General features: G+C 46.3%; 3 protein-coding genes across 8 annotated transcripts; 1 reads left to right on the top strand and 2 right to left on the bottom strand.

Annotated features, from left to right (window-relative positions):
• The first annotated feature begins 555 nt into the window (after window positions 1-555).
• LOC117893479 (epsin-1) lies at window positions 556-10,500 on the top strand. Of its 6 annotated transcripts, none has more exons than XM_034800103.1 (10): window positions 556-1,015; window positions 4,969-5,114; window positions 5,558-5,646; window positions 5,705-6,363; window positions 6,417-7,077; window positions 7,133-7,229; window positions 7,291-7,565; window positions 7,623-7,724; window positions 7,962-8,507; window positions 9,152-10,500. In XM_034800103.1, coding segments are annotated over exons 2-10 (2,493 nt in total). In that variant the 5' UTR covers window positions 556-1,015; window positions 4,969-5,113; the 3' UTR covers window positions 9,215-10,500. The 6 variants fall into 6 exon arrangements, with proteins under 6 accessions (XP_034655994.1, XP_034655998.1, XP_034655995.1 ...); XM_034800107.1 differs by having other exon boundaries at window positions 8,121-8,507; XM_034800109.1 differs by lacking the exon at window positions 7,962-8,507 and adding an exon at window positions 8,884-8,951 and having other exon boundaries at window positions 557-1,015.
• A 484-nt stretch (window positions 10,501-10,984) lies between these two features.
• On the bottom strand, window positions 10,985-12,179 carry LOC117893959 (trypsin beta). The gene has a single exon (XM_034800752.1). The coding sequence runs from the start codon at window positions 12,115-12,117 to the stop codon at window positions 11,356-11,358; it is 762 nt and encodes a 253-aa protein (XP_034656643.1). The 5' UTR covers window positions 12,118-12,179; the 3' UTR covers window positions 10,985-11,355.
• A 362-nt stretch (window positions 12,180-12,541) lies between these two features.
• On the bottom strand, window positions 12,542-13,507 carry LOC117893448 (trypsin beta-like). Its single transcript, XM_034800067.1, has one exon. It carries the CDS (start codon window positions 13,505-13,507, stop codon window positions 12,542-12,544), a length of 966 nt encoding a protein of 321 aa, XP_034655958.1.
• Window positions 13,508-14,552: the final 1,045 nt, after the last annotated feature.

Raw genomic sequence — 14,552 nt, forward strand, 5'->3', positions numbered from 1 at the left:
CTCAATCTAATCTTAATTAGTTTCACGAGCAATCAGCTATCGAAAGTAAACAAAATACCATTCGATATAGAGCCGCAATCGAATAGTTACGAAAGTAATAGCGATGATTATTTTTCAATTTTTTTTCCAAGAACATCGAAAAAAAGAACAAAGAATTTCTTTTCTTTTTTTCCGCGAGCTTTCACTATTTGTCAGTGAAATCTGTGTACATATGTACATGTGTCTCTCGTAATAATATACATACATTTACATACTGAAGACAAAGCTCCCATGCTTCCAGAGGGGTGAATTTGAATGAAAAATATAAGGTCATAAGGTATACAATCCAATAAAATGGAGTATTTATAATAAGCAAAATTGATTCTTCAATCGGATTAAATTATTGTTTCAGTGGTGAAAGTCTTTGGAAGCTAGTAATATCAAATAGAACATCAAAGTCGAGGAATCTGATTTAAGACCACGGTATATTTACGGTGTATTTTGAAGATGCAATGGTATATTTTGGTAGCCTGACGGCCCTGACGAAATATTTTATCGATAATTTCGTGGTCAGACTGGTCACACTGCAATCAAAAACAAGAATAATAGCAATTCCGCTGCCCCATTTTGTGTGTTTTTGTGCAAAGTGCAAAGTGTAAATATCGTTCTGTTGTTCACCAAATTCCGCCTTCCTCTGGAGGATCTGCGTCGTCCCGTTTTCGTGCGCGTTACTTCTGCTGACGTAGTTGTTTTCGTCGTCCCCGTCGCAGTCGCCGTTGCCCGTCACCGTCTTGTGACTCTCTCCGTTTGCTGGCAGCGAGCGCATTTGAAAAGAAAGTCGTAAAAATATAGAAAAACTAGATAGAAGGGGAGGAGTAGTCGCCACCGTCGTCGTCGACGTCACACAAACACATACACTCATACACGTACGCACAGAAAGAGCTCCACACCGATACGGACTGACTGCAGCAGCGAAGCAGAAACAACAACAACAACAGCAAGAAGAAGAGAACAGAGCATTGCAGCAGTGGAGCAGGTGAGCAGAGAGAGGGGGCGGCCCAGTCGGTAGTGGGCAGAGCGCAGTGGTTTTCTCTTCAGTTGAATTTCCGCTTGGGATTCGTCTTACATTGATCTGAAAACGATCTACCACCATCCAGAGCCGGTTTAGGCTGGCCCCATAACTGTGACGTCCTTCTAACATTCCCCATTTCTGTTTTTCTGTGGTTTCTGTTGTTTGTGTCGCGGAAAAGCTCTCGCATTAGCGTGCTTTTATTGATAAGAGTTTCGCTAAATTCTTTTTTCGGCGTTCTGATAAGTCGGCGTCGCTGCGTTAGTCATCAGACGCCCGCCCGCCCGCCTTCCCTAAATACCATAGTAGGTCCAGGTCGAAGGGTAAAACTGGTTTATGTTGCGTGGGCATGGCAGGGGCCCACTGGGCATGAGTAATGAATGAAGTTTCGCACATATTTCGCTAGTTTTGTGTGTGTGTGACCACTGTACCCCGCCCAGCCGTTCATTCGTGCTTGTTGGTGTTTGTGTGTGCCACAAATGAAATCTAATCGCATTTCTGACTCGTTATCACACTTACACCAATAAAACAGCGGCACCCATCACTTACACACACTCACACACATCCGCACACACATATTTTACGCCCGCATGCACAACAGATGCAACAAGGGGAGTGTGTGGTTGAGGGGAATAAGCCCCAAGCCCTGGCCAAGCGTCGCCGCCACTGATCGGAGAACATCAGCTCAAGTTGCGCACAGTGGGACGCAGCAGGCGAGCAATGACCTTCGTGAAAGCGAAATGTTAACCCTCTACCTGTCTGCCATGCAGATTACCATAAACCAAATGCAAATATTTTCCATTCAAAGAATCTTATCAAAAAAGAAAGAGATACTGGATGATATACAATGTTTGTGGGAGATAAAGTGACTTTCTGCAAATGTTTATAGTTTGATTATGTTGCGAATTTGATTCTGAAGAATTAACTATTCACACCTGCATATAACATTAAAATATTCCCCTATGTAAAGACTCTAGTTAAATGGGTGTTAATGGAGATCTGTCCAGTAATTCGGTCTTTATCGAATAAAGTGAGCTAGAAATTGACTAGATCACAGATAGGGTTAATGGTAGATACTCATTTATCGCGAACACATGCTAAACGTCCGACAATGATGTTGCGAAAACAGACTCGTGAATATGTGGAATATTTTGCTCGAGTCTATGCACAATAATTGCTATTCGATATATACAAATACTGAAAGAAATAAACATCAGTTGCAGTACGCATAACAATCGGACAACGTCGTGGCTGCCGTCTCCGATCTCCAGTGTTTGTTCGGCTATTCCTCCGAGTGTGCTTTAGCGGTTAAGCTTTTTGCGTGTTACGTTCATTGAACCAGGTTCCCCGGGTTCGACTCCGTCAAGGCTCTGAACAAAGTAAATCCGCAACTCGTTCGGTGGTTTATTCACATATGTACATACATATGTACATATCTACACAAACGTTTGTGCATATGCATGAAAATGTATATTGTATTATTTTTGGCAATAAAACGTCGCCGATTGTCGAATGTCAAGTGCAAAAACACAAAGAAAGCTTCTGCCTCCCTCTGTCTGCCGCCCCTCAAAGCAGCCACAGACACAGACAGAGACTTTGGTCTTCTCACACTTGGGCTCTTGCTCTCCTTCTGTCTCTCTCTTTGGCTCTGTCTGGTCTGGCATTTAATTTGTTCAAGTTCAAGCAAGCAACCCCGCGGCCACCTCACACCCTCACTCTACTGACTCTTGCACTTCATTTGCCTAGTGGCTTCTCTCTCTCTGTCTTTCTCTCTTACTGCGCGACATTTAATTGAATTATTTCGTCTTTTGCATCGTCAAGTGGTGTGGGGGGACAGGCGGCAGACAGGCAGAATGAAAACAAACAAACAAACAGGCACAGTTATCCATTTCACTCCCCCGCATGTGATCTTTACGGTGTCAGCAAAGCGGTCAATGAATCTGCTCTCTTTTATTTGCTCTCTCGCTCTTGGAGTCTAGGAAAGAACGGGTTTAATCTGGGGAGTTACAGTTGTGATTCAAGTTCTTTGTGGATTTTTGTCTCGTGTCTTCTGCCGCCGGTGGCTGCTCTCTCCAATATGTGTCAAGAGAGTTTCTTTGCAAAACAAACAAACACAACTGAAAAGAGAGTAAATATTTGATCTGAGTGGAGTGGACAAACAAATTCCTAGCCATTAACTGGCTAAAATTCCATACATTTAAATTCTTCTTAACAAGTTTCCAAACTGTAAAATAACTGTAGTAAAATTAGGCAATAAATTAGTGGAAAATAACCGGTTACTGTGGCCAACAGCAGCATATGTAGCCATAAATCCGAAGTTCAGGTGCAACAAGCCTTAATTCGTCGTAGCAGGTTCAACTAGCCATAAATATTGCCTTAAGAAATGCTTGCCTGATCACTGGTAAATTTTCATTCATGTCTGCTTGTTAATTTGCTCGATTTAATAGCAGACTTTACAGACATTCGATAATAGAGTTTCAAATTACAGTTTGATTTAACGCAATTACCTAACTGATAACTGTTAGTTGTGTGTGTGTGTGTGTGTGTGTGTGTGTGTGTGTGTGGTTGTGTGCAATCGACAAGTGTGTATTTTGATAACTTAGTAGGAAAACTTCTGCTATAAAAGGTTGTTCCAGAAGCGTTGCATGATTCACCTTTTTCTATGAAACGAATTCCTCAGTCAGCTGTCGGATCTGCTTGAAAGTTTTCGTTTTTTTTTTTTCGGTGTAATATTAATCAAATTTCGACTGATCTGCAAGGCCCCTACATTAACTTATGTACAATGTACATATGTATGTACATTTTATAGGCCCATTTTATAGGCCCCTATCTTATCACTAATCAGCTTCAATTTGCGTTACGCTTTGCTCTCACTGCATTATATTGGTGGGCGTCTATGAGGTTGGGGACCTCCAACACTCTTTCTCTCGCAGAACTTTCGCCGCTGTTTTGTTGTCGTCGAATCCAATCGATAACGATTTGATTATCTTGGGTGCATTTTTTTTTCTTGCTTGTTTGCATTTATAAATAGATCTGCACCTCGGGCCAAGAACAAGTAGGGGGTGAAAATCAATTCATTTTCTATAATTTCACGCTGTTTTCTAGCCATAGCTAGCTATGGGGATATTGTTGTTGTTTAATGCATAACTTGAGCCCGGACTTGGGTTGCAAAAAAAGTTTTGCATATTCCACTGCCAGACATGGGTCGGCCTGTACCCCCCCACCCCGTTGGTTATTTTGCATTTTTGCGGCTTCTTGTTGGGTGTCTAGCTAGCGGTCTGTCATGGGTTAAGTTCAAGCAGAGGGCCGGCCTCTTCCAGCATGAATTTTTGGTGTGGGGTACATTAGCTAAAGGGAAGACTTTGCTGGAGGAAATCTTTACTGCGATCACTTTGCACTCACTTTGTGACATTATTTGTTGTAAACTATTATTATCCACACACACACATTTGCATACGTTAAACATTTTTGTAATCATATCTCCTAGCCTTTGTTTTGTTCGGGAAGCGCATTTGCACAGTCTGCTTTGGGGATCGTTTGGTTGCACCACTTTTTGCTTTTTGCTTTGGTGTTTTGTGGTATTGGTTCGTATGTGTGTGTGTGCGTGTGTGTGTTGTTATTCCTTTCTGTTGCACATTTTGTTTGGCCGCAAATTGAATTATTTTTCTGGGTGTTCGCGAGGGGCCCTCGGCCTGGTTTGTGGAACTCCCGAGGCAGCCAACGCGTGCGGACGACTTTCGATTTTCACAGCAATAAAATTCTATTATTTTCAAGTATTTTGTTCACTCATTTGTTTGTGTGATGTGCACCCCTTGGAGATCTTAACTGCCAATATATAATTAAAATGTATTCTGTAAACTGTATTCTGTATCTTTTAAACCATGTATTTTGATTGTATTTATCTTGTATCTCATACTTAGCTTGCTTTGGAGCACTTAAACAGCAAATAAAACATAAAAGCAAAAGAAAACTTTTAGCCTTTGACAAACACAAATCCAAACATAAAAGCAAAAGTCACAAAAAGTTTCTTCTTGTGTGTGTAGCAAAAGTAAAAACGAAACGAAAAGTAAGTCTCAATGTTCAATCACAATTTTCATAATATTATCTCTCTCTCTCTCTCTGTCTCTGTCTCACTCATAAGCCATATAGGTTAAAGTTATATCTGTCGGATTTAGAGTCAAAATAGAACAGACTCCCAACCATCCTTCATCTTTCTTGTGTTCTCTTTTGTTTTGCTTTCGTACTGATCCCCCACCACATTGCCACATGCCACATGCCACACATCATACCATACACCGATAAATACTTCAGGAAAAACAACAACAAAATTCGAGTAACGTAACTCCAAATTGAAACAGAAAAACAAACCAAAATAAACTCAAACTCAGAACAGATTAAAACACAGCCATAGCCCCGAAACCTAACCCAAACCTGAACCCACCCCAGCAGAGGATCTTTGATATATTTATGGACATGCTAACATTTACCTCTACTCTTCTCCTCACACAGTGAGAAAGCAAAAGGACGATATGCAGGTCAATGTTGCCGGTCTACGCAGAAACATCAAGAACCTAGCGCACAATTATTCCGATGCTCAGGTGAGTAAAGCCCTCGAATTTACACTAAAAACTGTACCAAAACCTCTCCTATGTGCAGGTCAAAGTGCGCGAGGCCACCTCAAACGATCCATGGGGCCCGTCGGCTGCCATTATGGGCGAGATTGCGGATCTCACCTACAACGTGGTGGCCTTCTCGGAGATCATGCAAATGATTTGGAAGCGCCTCAACGATCATGGCAAGAACTGGCGGCACGTCTACAAGGCGCTCATCCTGCTCGAGTACCTCATCAAGATTGGCACCGAGAAGGTGGCGCAGCAGTGCAAGGAGAACATTTTTGCCATTCAAACGCTGCGCGAGTTTGTGTACTTTGAGGAGGGCAAGGACCAGGGCACCCATGTGCGCGAGAAGGCCAAGCAGCTGGTGACGCTGCTCAAGGACGATGAGCGACTCAAGAACGAGCGCGTGAAGGCGCTGAAGGCCAAGGAGCGCTTCGCGCTGCATCCCAGCGGCTTTGGCAGCGACGGCTACATTGACGGGCCCTCGCAGCGTGACATGCCGCCGGGCTGGCAAGAGGAGCCGCCCAAATCACAATCAGAACTGGAAATGGTTCGGCCACAGACCGCCGGCGAGGAGGAACTCCAACTGCAGCTGGCGATGGCCATGTCACGCGAGGAGGCCGAGCAGGAGGAGGCCAAGCGGCGAAGCGACGACGTGCGCCTGCAGCTGGCCCTCAGCCAGAGCGAACAGGACTTTAAGTGAGTAAATCCCGCGATTCTGAAGACTTTGAACTTGACTTTGTGCCCCTCAGCGGCCAACCCATCACCAGACCCAAGAAGGAGGAGCCCCAGAGCCATTTGCTGGACTTGCTGGACATTTCGCTGGGCGCCACAAGCATTTCGAGTCCGCCGCTGGGCGCTGCTGGCGGCGCACCTGCGGCCGTCGTCGATCCCTGGGCCACGCCCGGTGCTGCCCGTGCGCCCAGTCAGCTGTCGGACCCGTGGTCGGGCACCTCCTCGCCGCAAGTGGATCCCTGGCATCCCTCGGCCGCACCGCGCACCATTATGGGCGCCGGTGTGCCCATGAGTTCGGCCATGGGCGGCGCCGCCGCTCCTGGAGATGCGTGGGGTCTGCGCACACAATCACCTTCCGTGGCCTCCGGCTCCTCCAACGAGGGCTGGCTCCAGACCAATGGGAATGCCAATCAAAATGGGCGAGGGGCCACGCCTGCAGGCGGCGCTCCGTTCGAGGCGCTGATGACGAGAACCAATGCGGGCAGTGCCCTGGCAGCGGCGGCGCCAGCGAACAATCATGCCGGCAACAATGGCAGCGCCTCTGCAGATCCTTGGCTGGCAGAGCCAGCGGGCGCAGCAGCCATGGCCCCAGCGGATCCTTGGACACTCGGAGCACCGGTGCAGCCAGCGCTGGATGATCCCTGGAAGGCACTGGGCGCAGGAACGGGTGCTATAAAGGTGGGTTCACAGTGCTTGATGAGTTCTTGATTGATTTTATAATTCAATTTTGCAGAAACATTCGCCGGAGTTTGATGAATTCGATTTGATAACCAACCGCAACAAGAGCGCCGATCAAAGCCACTCGAATGCCTCCAACAATAACAATAATGGTAAGGGCATCATCCTCACGATCTTTGGCTCTGTTCCCTCATCTGTAAAGTTTTCTTTTAGCTTCTCTGCTGGACGACATGGATCCTCTTTCCATGAACTACGGCAATGGCGCTGTCAGCACGAGCTCCGTGCATCCCTCGACGGGTGCCACCGCAAAGAAACCGCTCAAGGATCCGCACTCGTTCTTAGGCGAGAATTCGGCGCTGGTTAATTTGGATAATCTGATCAAACCGATTGCGCCGCAAACGCAAACGGGCAATGCCCCAGCCTATAATCCATTCAGCGATAACGTGATGCCACCCAAAACGAATCTATTCCAGCAACAGCAGCCAGCCGTGAGTGTTGTTAGCTTCAGAATTAAAGATTTCATTGATTTAAATGCTCTCTTTTAGGTGCCGTCCATCAATCAGCTGAAACAGCAGGCGCCCTTTGCAGTCAGCATGAACCAGGATCCCTGGGCGCCCGTTATGGGCGGTGGCGTCAGTCAGTCGCAGGTGAGTCACAGGCGCAGCGTGTTGGGGCGGGGCATATCCTTCCTACTTGTAATTATTCTTTGAGGTTTTTCTTCTCTTTTAACTCTAATGATTTTTCGGTAATTTCTCGGTTTACTTTTCAAACAAAACAAAACTCTTTTTTCATTCATTTTATACTTTTTTTGCATTTTGTTTCCTCTTTTGTCATTTTTATTTTCGAGCAACTGTTGCATGTCTCTAAATGTGTTCAAATCGCAGCTAAAGCTACCGCCACCCGTGCGTCCGACTAGCCTCAATTTGGGCATGCCCACAGCTCCTGTTTATGCCCCTGGCTTGGGTGAATTTGAGCTCTTGAGTGCGTTTAGTAATCCCATCATTCCCTCTGTCACACACCCACAAACACACAACCATCCACAGCTGACAGCGGAACAGATTTACACTCAGTCGTACAGCAGCAGCAAGAGTCCCAGCAACACGCTGTACAGCCAGCCCAGTCCGGGCATTGACAGCATACGCAATATGGATCTGTTCAGCGAGACGCCACAGCCGACGCGTCCCTACTTCAATAGTCCCACAGCCCACGAAGCTGAACCCAGATATATATCCGATATGTACAATAGCAACAATAACAACTATGGCGCTCCGGCTCTGTACTCCACCTATGCGTCCAGCTATAGCAGCGCTTTATCCGATTCGCTGGCCGAAACGCCGGGCATCAAAATTGCACCCATGAACTTTGGGGCTGCAGCTGGGGAAGATGTACGCAACTATGGCATGTCCACGGCTGCTGCCTGCAAGCTGGAAGTGAGTGATTCCTCAGCGTTGAAGTTGAAGTTGAAGTTGTGCTGCAGTTTGCTCTCTCTCCTCTTTGCCGCCAGAAGTTGTCTTTATTGTTTATGTTTTTGCTTGCTTTGGTTCTGTTTATTTCTCCTTAGTTGTACTTAATTTTAGTTGAATTTTCTGTTGACTTGCAAGTATGGAAAAAAACTCTCTAACAAATTGTTGCTACAGAAAAGCTTTACCTGGAGAAGGCAGTGAAGGAAATCGACTCGGTGCCTGCCAAAGAGTGTGTCTGTGAATCGAGCTTCGCTTTCCCTTGCCGCCTTCAACCACCCAAAACATGTAACCAGCAGCTGGTCTGCCATCGCATCCGTTGATCCATAATATTTTCTAATTGTAGCCAACCATGGAGGCTTGGACGCTTAAATAAAAACACATACAAAATGCAATAAATCAAATGCAAAATGGGTAAAATGTTTCTTCTCGAATGTGCATGCTAACTGCTCTCTTTGCCACTAAACGATACACTAAAACTCTAACAAAACCTCATCCTTAAGTAGCCATTAACATGGCTGAATTTACGCTGCATGTAGTTTGCTTTCCTTCCTCTAAGCTAAAGCTAATATTTGACTGAAAACATTGACTAATTCTGTACCAAAATCTTTCAGCAAAATAACAACATGCCTTGGATCAAACCGGAAGCAGGAGCAACAAATCCATTTTTGTCATAAGGAACAGGAATGCAGGGACAGCAGCAGCAGAACGGATTCAAGAAGTGTCAGCGGAGCGGAGTCAATCACTAGAAGAACATGGAGAAGCCACAGAATCGACTGCTTGAGGCTTTTTGGCTTTTGGCTGGTGTGTGCCCAAAAAAGAACCACAGTAAAACGACAGCAAAAACCACAGCAATTTAGCTCCATCAACTGCAGCATGAAAATATGAATTAATTAATAAATTAATGTGTAAGAAAGTATTATTAAACTGTAAAATATGTGATGTACAACAGAGAGAGAGAACGAGAGAGAAAGGGAAACAAGAGAGAGCACACCAGACCGGGCCACCACTCTGTCTCTGAGCACTCGGGAATCCACAAACAACACACAGAGCTTGAGTCTAGACAAAACACAAACATTTGCAGTAACTGAAATCATGTAAATCCACACACAGACACCACAGACGCCACTCGACTAGCAATGAAATTATTTTACTACTCTTCACAACATTCTAAACGTAATGGAAAGTTGAGCGGCGTTGTGGCTCACACACACACCACACACTGTTGCAGAGTTGTTGGCAAAAACACCAAAAAAGTAACGAGAAGCCAGAACAGCCAGTAGCGAGTCAAAGAGTCCAAAAAAAACGAGAGATGCAAATAATGAATGAAAAAGAAAACTAAATGGAGAGAAACAAATTGTTATATAGCTTTAAAAAAATTGTGCATTGGTCAAAGAAGGAATGTTAAAAACAGTAGGAGGAGGAGGAGCATGAACCAATTAATGAATTAATTAATTAATTAATTAATTAATGTGTGCTTGTAATTGTAATTGTAAATGTAATTGTGAAATGTTAAATGTCTCATTTTTGTACAACTTTTTATTGTGCGTGCGCGGGCTAGAAAGATTTTTAAAACACACACACACACACACACACACACACATACACACATTTTTACTGATATTTTTGAGATGGCAATCGATTCGTTTGTGTTCGCTTTTGGTCCACACACACCGCCCCCACGAGTTTTGCTGTTGAAATGATTTTTTTACACATATAGAAACTAGTTTGAAATTTACAAAACAAGAAAGAAAATAAAAGGAGCCAGCGAGAACGCTTAAGAAGGAGCGAGTAGCCTTAACAAGGAGCGAGTAGAGCGCGTAGAGCGAGTAGAGGGCGTGGAGCGTGGAACTAAACGAAGCAAAAGCATAAAACAAATATGAATGGTATACATTTTAGGCTAGAATACGTAATGAATTGTGTAAGCGTAACTTAATGATAACGAAATATACATACTTATAAAGAGAAACCCAAAAGCCTCCCCCCAACTAGACGACACACACACACACACACACACACACACACCTATACACCCATACTATTATACACTTTTTGCTAAATGCAAAACATTTTTAAGCGTATTTTCATAATATTATTAAAAATCTATTTTAACTAAAAGTCAAACCACATTTGATGCTCCCATTGCACAACGAGTGAGTCCCAGGAGCGTGGCTCTGGAGCTGAAACTGAAACTGAAGCCTGATCTGTGGTGTGCCACAATGCCTGGAAGCCTCCACTTGACAGGCAGCGCCAGCATTCAACACTTTGTTGGGGCGCCAAATGCGACGACGACGACGACGAGGACGGGCTGGAGGCTGGAGGCAGCGCGGACCAGCGGCACGATTATGTTAATTTTGGTGGGGGGCAGCAGCATTAACGGAGCACGCCCACCGCATATGGCATACGGCATACGGCGCATACGGCATATGGCAGAGAGTGATATTTTGGGCAAGCCAGCTGGGAATCGCATCGCAACCTCAGCAATGGGATGCTGTGAATGCTTTTGGATATGGATTGGCTGCCTGGATCTGTGTATGTTGTTGCGCAAGTCAGGCTGCTGCTGCTGCTGCTGCCAGAGCTTCGCGTTTCGCTTTTTGACATGCGCTGGGGGCCATCAGGAAACTTCGTTTAAATGAAATCAAAATGCACAAATACATAATTTACACAAATTTGCCGTCGACTGGCTCGAATACAAGTTTATCGCTCTTTGGCGGACTGGAGGCGCACGATGGAGGATGGTTAGCGGATTGTATAACAGCAAGGAAGAGGAGCAGCAGCATTCACTCTGAGAGCAGATCGTTTATTGCTTTATTAACATTTAATTTTCTTCACTTTTCAGCACTGCAAATATCCAGGACACATAGTTGGCCAGTCGCGTGTAGACCCCGGGGAAACGTGGATTGGCACAGCCGTGGGCAAAGGACACAATGCCGTAGCTGCTGCCGCGATGCACCAGCGGAGAGCCCGAGTCGCCGTAGCAGTGATCCTTGCCAGCTGCTGCCGCACAGAGCATGTTGTCCGTGATGGCACGTCCCCATGCGCCATAGAGTCGACGACAGCGACGCTGATCGATGAGCTGCACCAGCGTGCCACGCAGTCGGGTCTCCGTGGCGTTTGCTCTCTCATGCACAGTGCCCCAGCCGGCGACGAGCAGCGTCTTGGGCAGCACACTGAGCCCGGGCAGTGGCAGTTTTACCAGCTGCACGCTGCTGCCCAGCTTGAAGGGCTCACGCGTTTGCAGCAGCGCAATGTCATGGAGCAGAGTGCGCGGATTGAAGCCTGCATGTACGAGGATCTTCACCACAGCCCTTTGTTGTCCGCCCGCCAGAACGGAGGAGGATCCAGCACGCACCGAGTAACGCTCCGGATGGGGCACGCAGTGGGCCGCCGTCACGAGCCAGCGCGAGTTGATCAAAGCCGCGCCGCAGCTATGATTGCCCTGGACCGAGAGCGATGCCAGCCAGGGTGTCAGGCGGATGGGTAGCTCCACGCCACCCACAATGCGATTGTTGAGGGATGTTGCCTGCAATCTGTGGCCACACAGCAGTAGGAGCAGCAGAGCATTCAGCAGATTCCTCATCTTGCGTACAAAAACCAAATGAACCGTCTGGAGGCAGCTCCCAACTCAAACTGGTGGCAATACTTGACCTCTGGCTGCGAACTCTGGAATTGGAAATGCTAATGAGCTGCCCGCTGCGGCTGACCCGCAGAATATTCGCATGAATATTGATTGGATTGTCGACAAATTCTTAGGGCAGAGCAGCTGTTGGATGTTGGATTATGCCACTAAATCATGCCGCATAAAGCGAGTTCTTTGAATGCCTTTCTGAGCTCTGAATAGCTTAAATTTATTCCTAAAAGTTGCCGCACTTTGGACTCTCTTTCACAGGCGGAAAGTTGAATAAACTTGGGCAGACCTTTAGGCAAATGAACACCAGGGTAAGAGATCTCCAATAAATGATTAAAATTTTCCTTTGGTTAATTCTGTGTCACACTTTTATTGCCTAATACTTCCGCTTAACCTTATTGATCCACGGCACAAAACGCTTCACATTCACATAGACCCCGGGATAATTGCGATTGGCGCAGCCAATGCCAAAGGACACAATGCCGTAGAGCGTGTTGCCGTGCACCAGCGGCCCGCCCGAGTCACCCGAGCAGCTGTCCTTGCCGCGCCGTGCGGCGCAGATCATGTCCTTGTAGATCTTGACGCCGGTGCCCTTGTACATCTGCTGGCACCTGCCACGCCGCACCTTGCACACACGCACGCCGCGCAGGTAACGCTGCACGTTCTGGGCATTCGCGGCGGCCAAGCCCCAACCGCTGACGAGGTAGCACGCCGGCAGACGCGTCAGCTTCGGCGAGGGCAGACGCACCGGCTTCACGCAGCGATTGTATTGGAGCGGCTTGCGCAGCTTCATCATGGCCAGATCGTTTCTCATCGTGTAATCGTCGTAGCCGGCATGGGCGACGATCGTCTTGACGCGGCGCAGCTCACCGCCGCGACGCTGCTGCGTGGTGCCCGCTCGAATCTCGTACTTGCCGGCCCCGCCCACAATGCAGTGATGGGCGGTGAGCACCCAGCGACGATTGATGATCACACAGCCGCAGATGAAGTAATTCTCGTAGATGACAGCACACTGGTAGGGCGCACGCGAGCACTTGATCCTCTTGCCGCCAATTATCCTCGTGGGCAGATAGTCCTGCATCTCCAGAGCATTGACGCCCGGGTTGCTGGAGATGTTGCCAAAGTGGGAGAGCGACAGGAAGCTGGGACGCTGCACTCTCTGTTGCTCGTACAGCAGATAGTGGGTGCCATTGTCCAGGTAGTAGCCGCCCAGCGCTGACTGCGGGTAGCTGACATTTTCCCCCATTTGATATGCCAGAGTCTGCTGCTGCTGCTGCAGCCACAGCCACGCAAGGATGGCAACTCCAATGGCACTTCCTCTTCCACTTGGCCTGCAATCCATTCCGATAAACTGCTCGGACCAACGGTCGCGTTTCAACTGAATAGAACTCCGTTGGTGGAGCTACCTTCGACCTCTTGGCACCTCGCTCTGGCTCTGTCGATTCCTTAATTGGATTCACGCTTAGCCCAACCAAAACCCGTCTTTGGATTGGCCATTTCTCTTTGATATATTGGCAAAGTGGGTCATTCTCAGTTGGGTTTGTTAATGTTTGGCGGGGGATTAGCGAAAATTAACCCACGCCCAACCAAATTTAGGGTTTGCCTTAAAGATTTTCGGGAGGAGAAATCTAAGCAGAAATATTTTTAAAATTATTTTTACTGCTTGTTAAAATTTGAATTAATTAAAGTGGAATTTTTGATGTGATTGTGCATTGAAGAAGTTCCTTAAATCTATTTTATTTTCATCCAAAAGTGAGCTAAAAAGTTGCACAAATATTTCATAATTTATAAATAAATATTCTACGCAAAAATTCTCATTTAAAAATATTTCTCGCAAGCTTTATCTAACCTTTAAAAGTCTACGAATTTTTCCATAAATATTGTGTCTTGAGATATTTTTTTTAAATAAAAAATTCTACCTTAAGAGCACGTTCCGCACTGTTGGGGTTAAGGTTTTATGCCAGACCATTTATCTAGCCAGAATCTATCCATCTTGTCGGCCCATATCCCACCCATTCCCAGCCATCTGTTTGGACATGAAAGTGAAATGATAGCGGCAAAAAACTGCCATTAACTTTTGCATAAATTCCCCAATAATTGTGTGCCGCATTAATCTTGCGTGTGCCATGACTTTTTTTGTTCAACTTCTTCTGCAGTGCCTTTGGGGCTTTCCGCGGTGTCAATGGCTTGATTTTTCTCCACTTTTCTCCCGCTTTTTGCGCGTTTTTTGTGGTGTTTGGTTGACCATTTTTGGTAGGGCAGCGTTTCCGCATGGCTGGGCAGCGGACGAAACAATAAAACTATTAATTTAATGTAAAGTTAGCGCAGTTTAATTATGTGCGAAATCACAGCGGACACAATGGACACAGGAATAATTAGGCAGCGGG

This window comes from Drosophila subobscura, chromosome J (assembly GCF_008121235.1).
Source record: "Drosophila subobscura isolate 14011-0131.10 chromosome J, UCBerk_Dsub_1.0, whole genome shotgun sequence".
Taxonomy (NCBI): domain Eukaryota; kingdom Metazoa; phylum Arthropoda; class Insecta; order Diptera; family Drosophilidae; genus Drosophila; species Drosophila subobscura.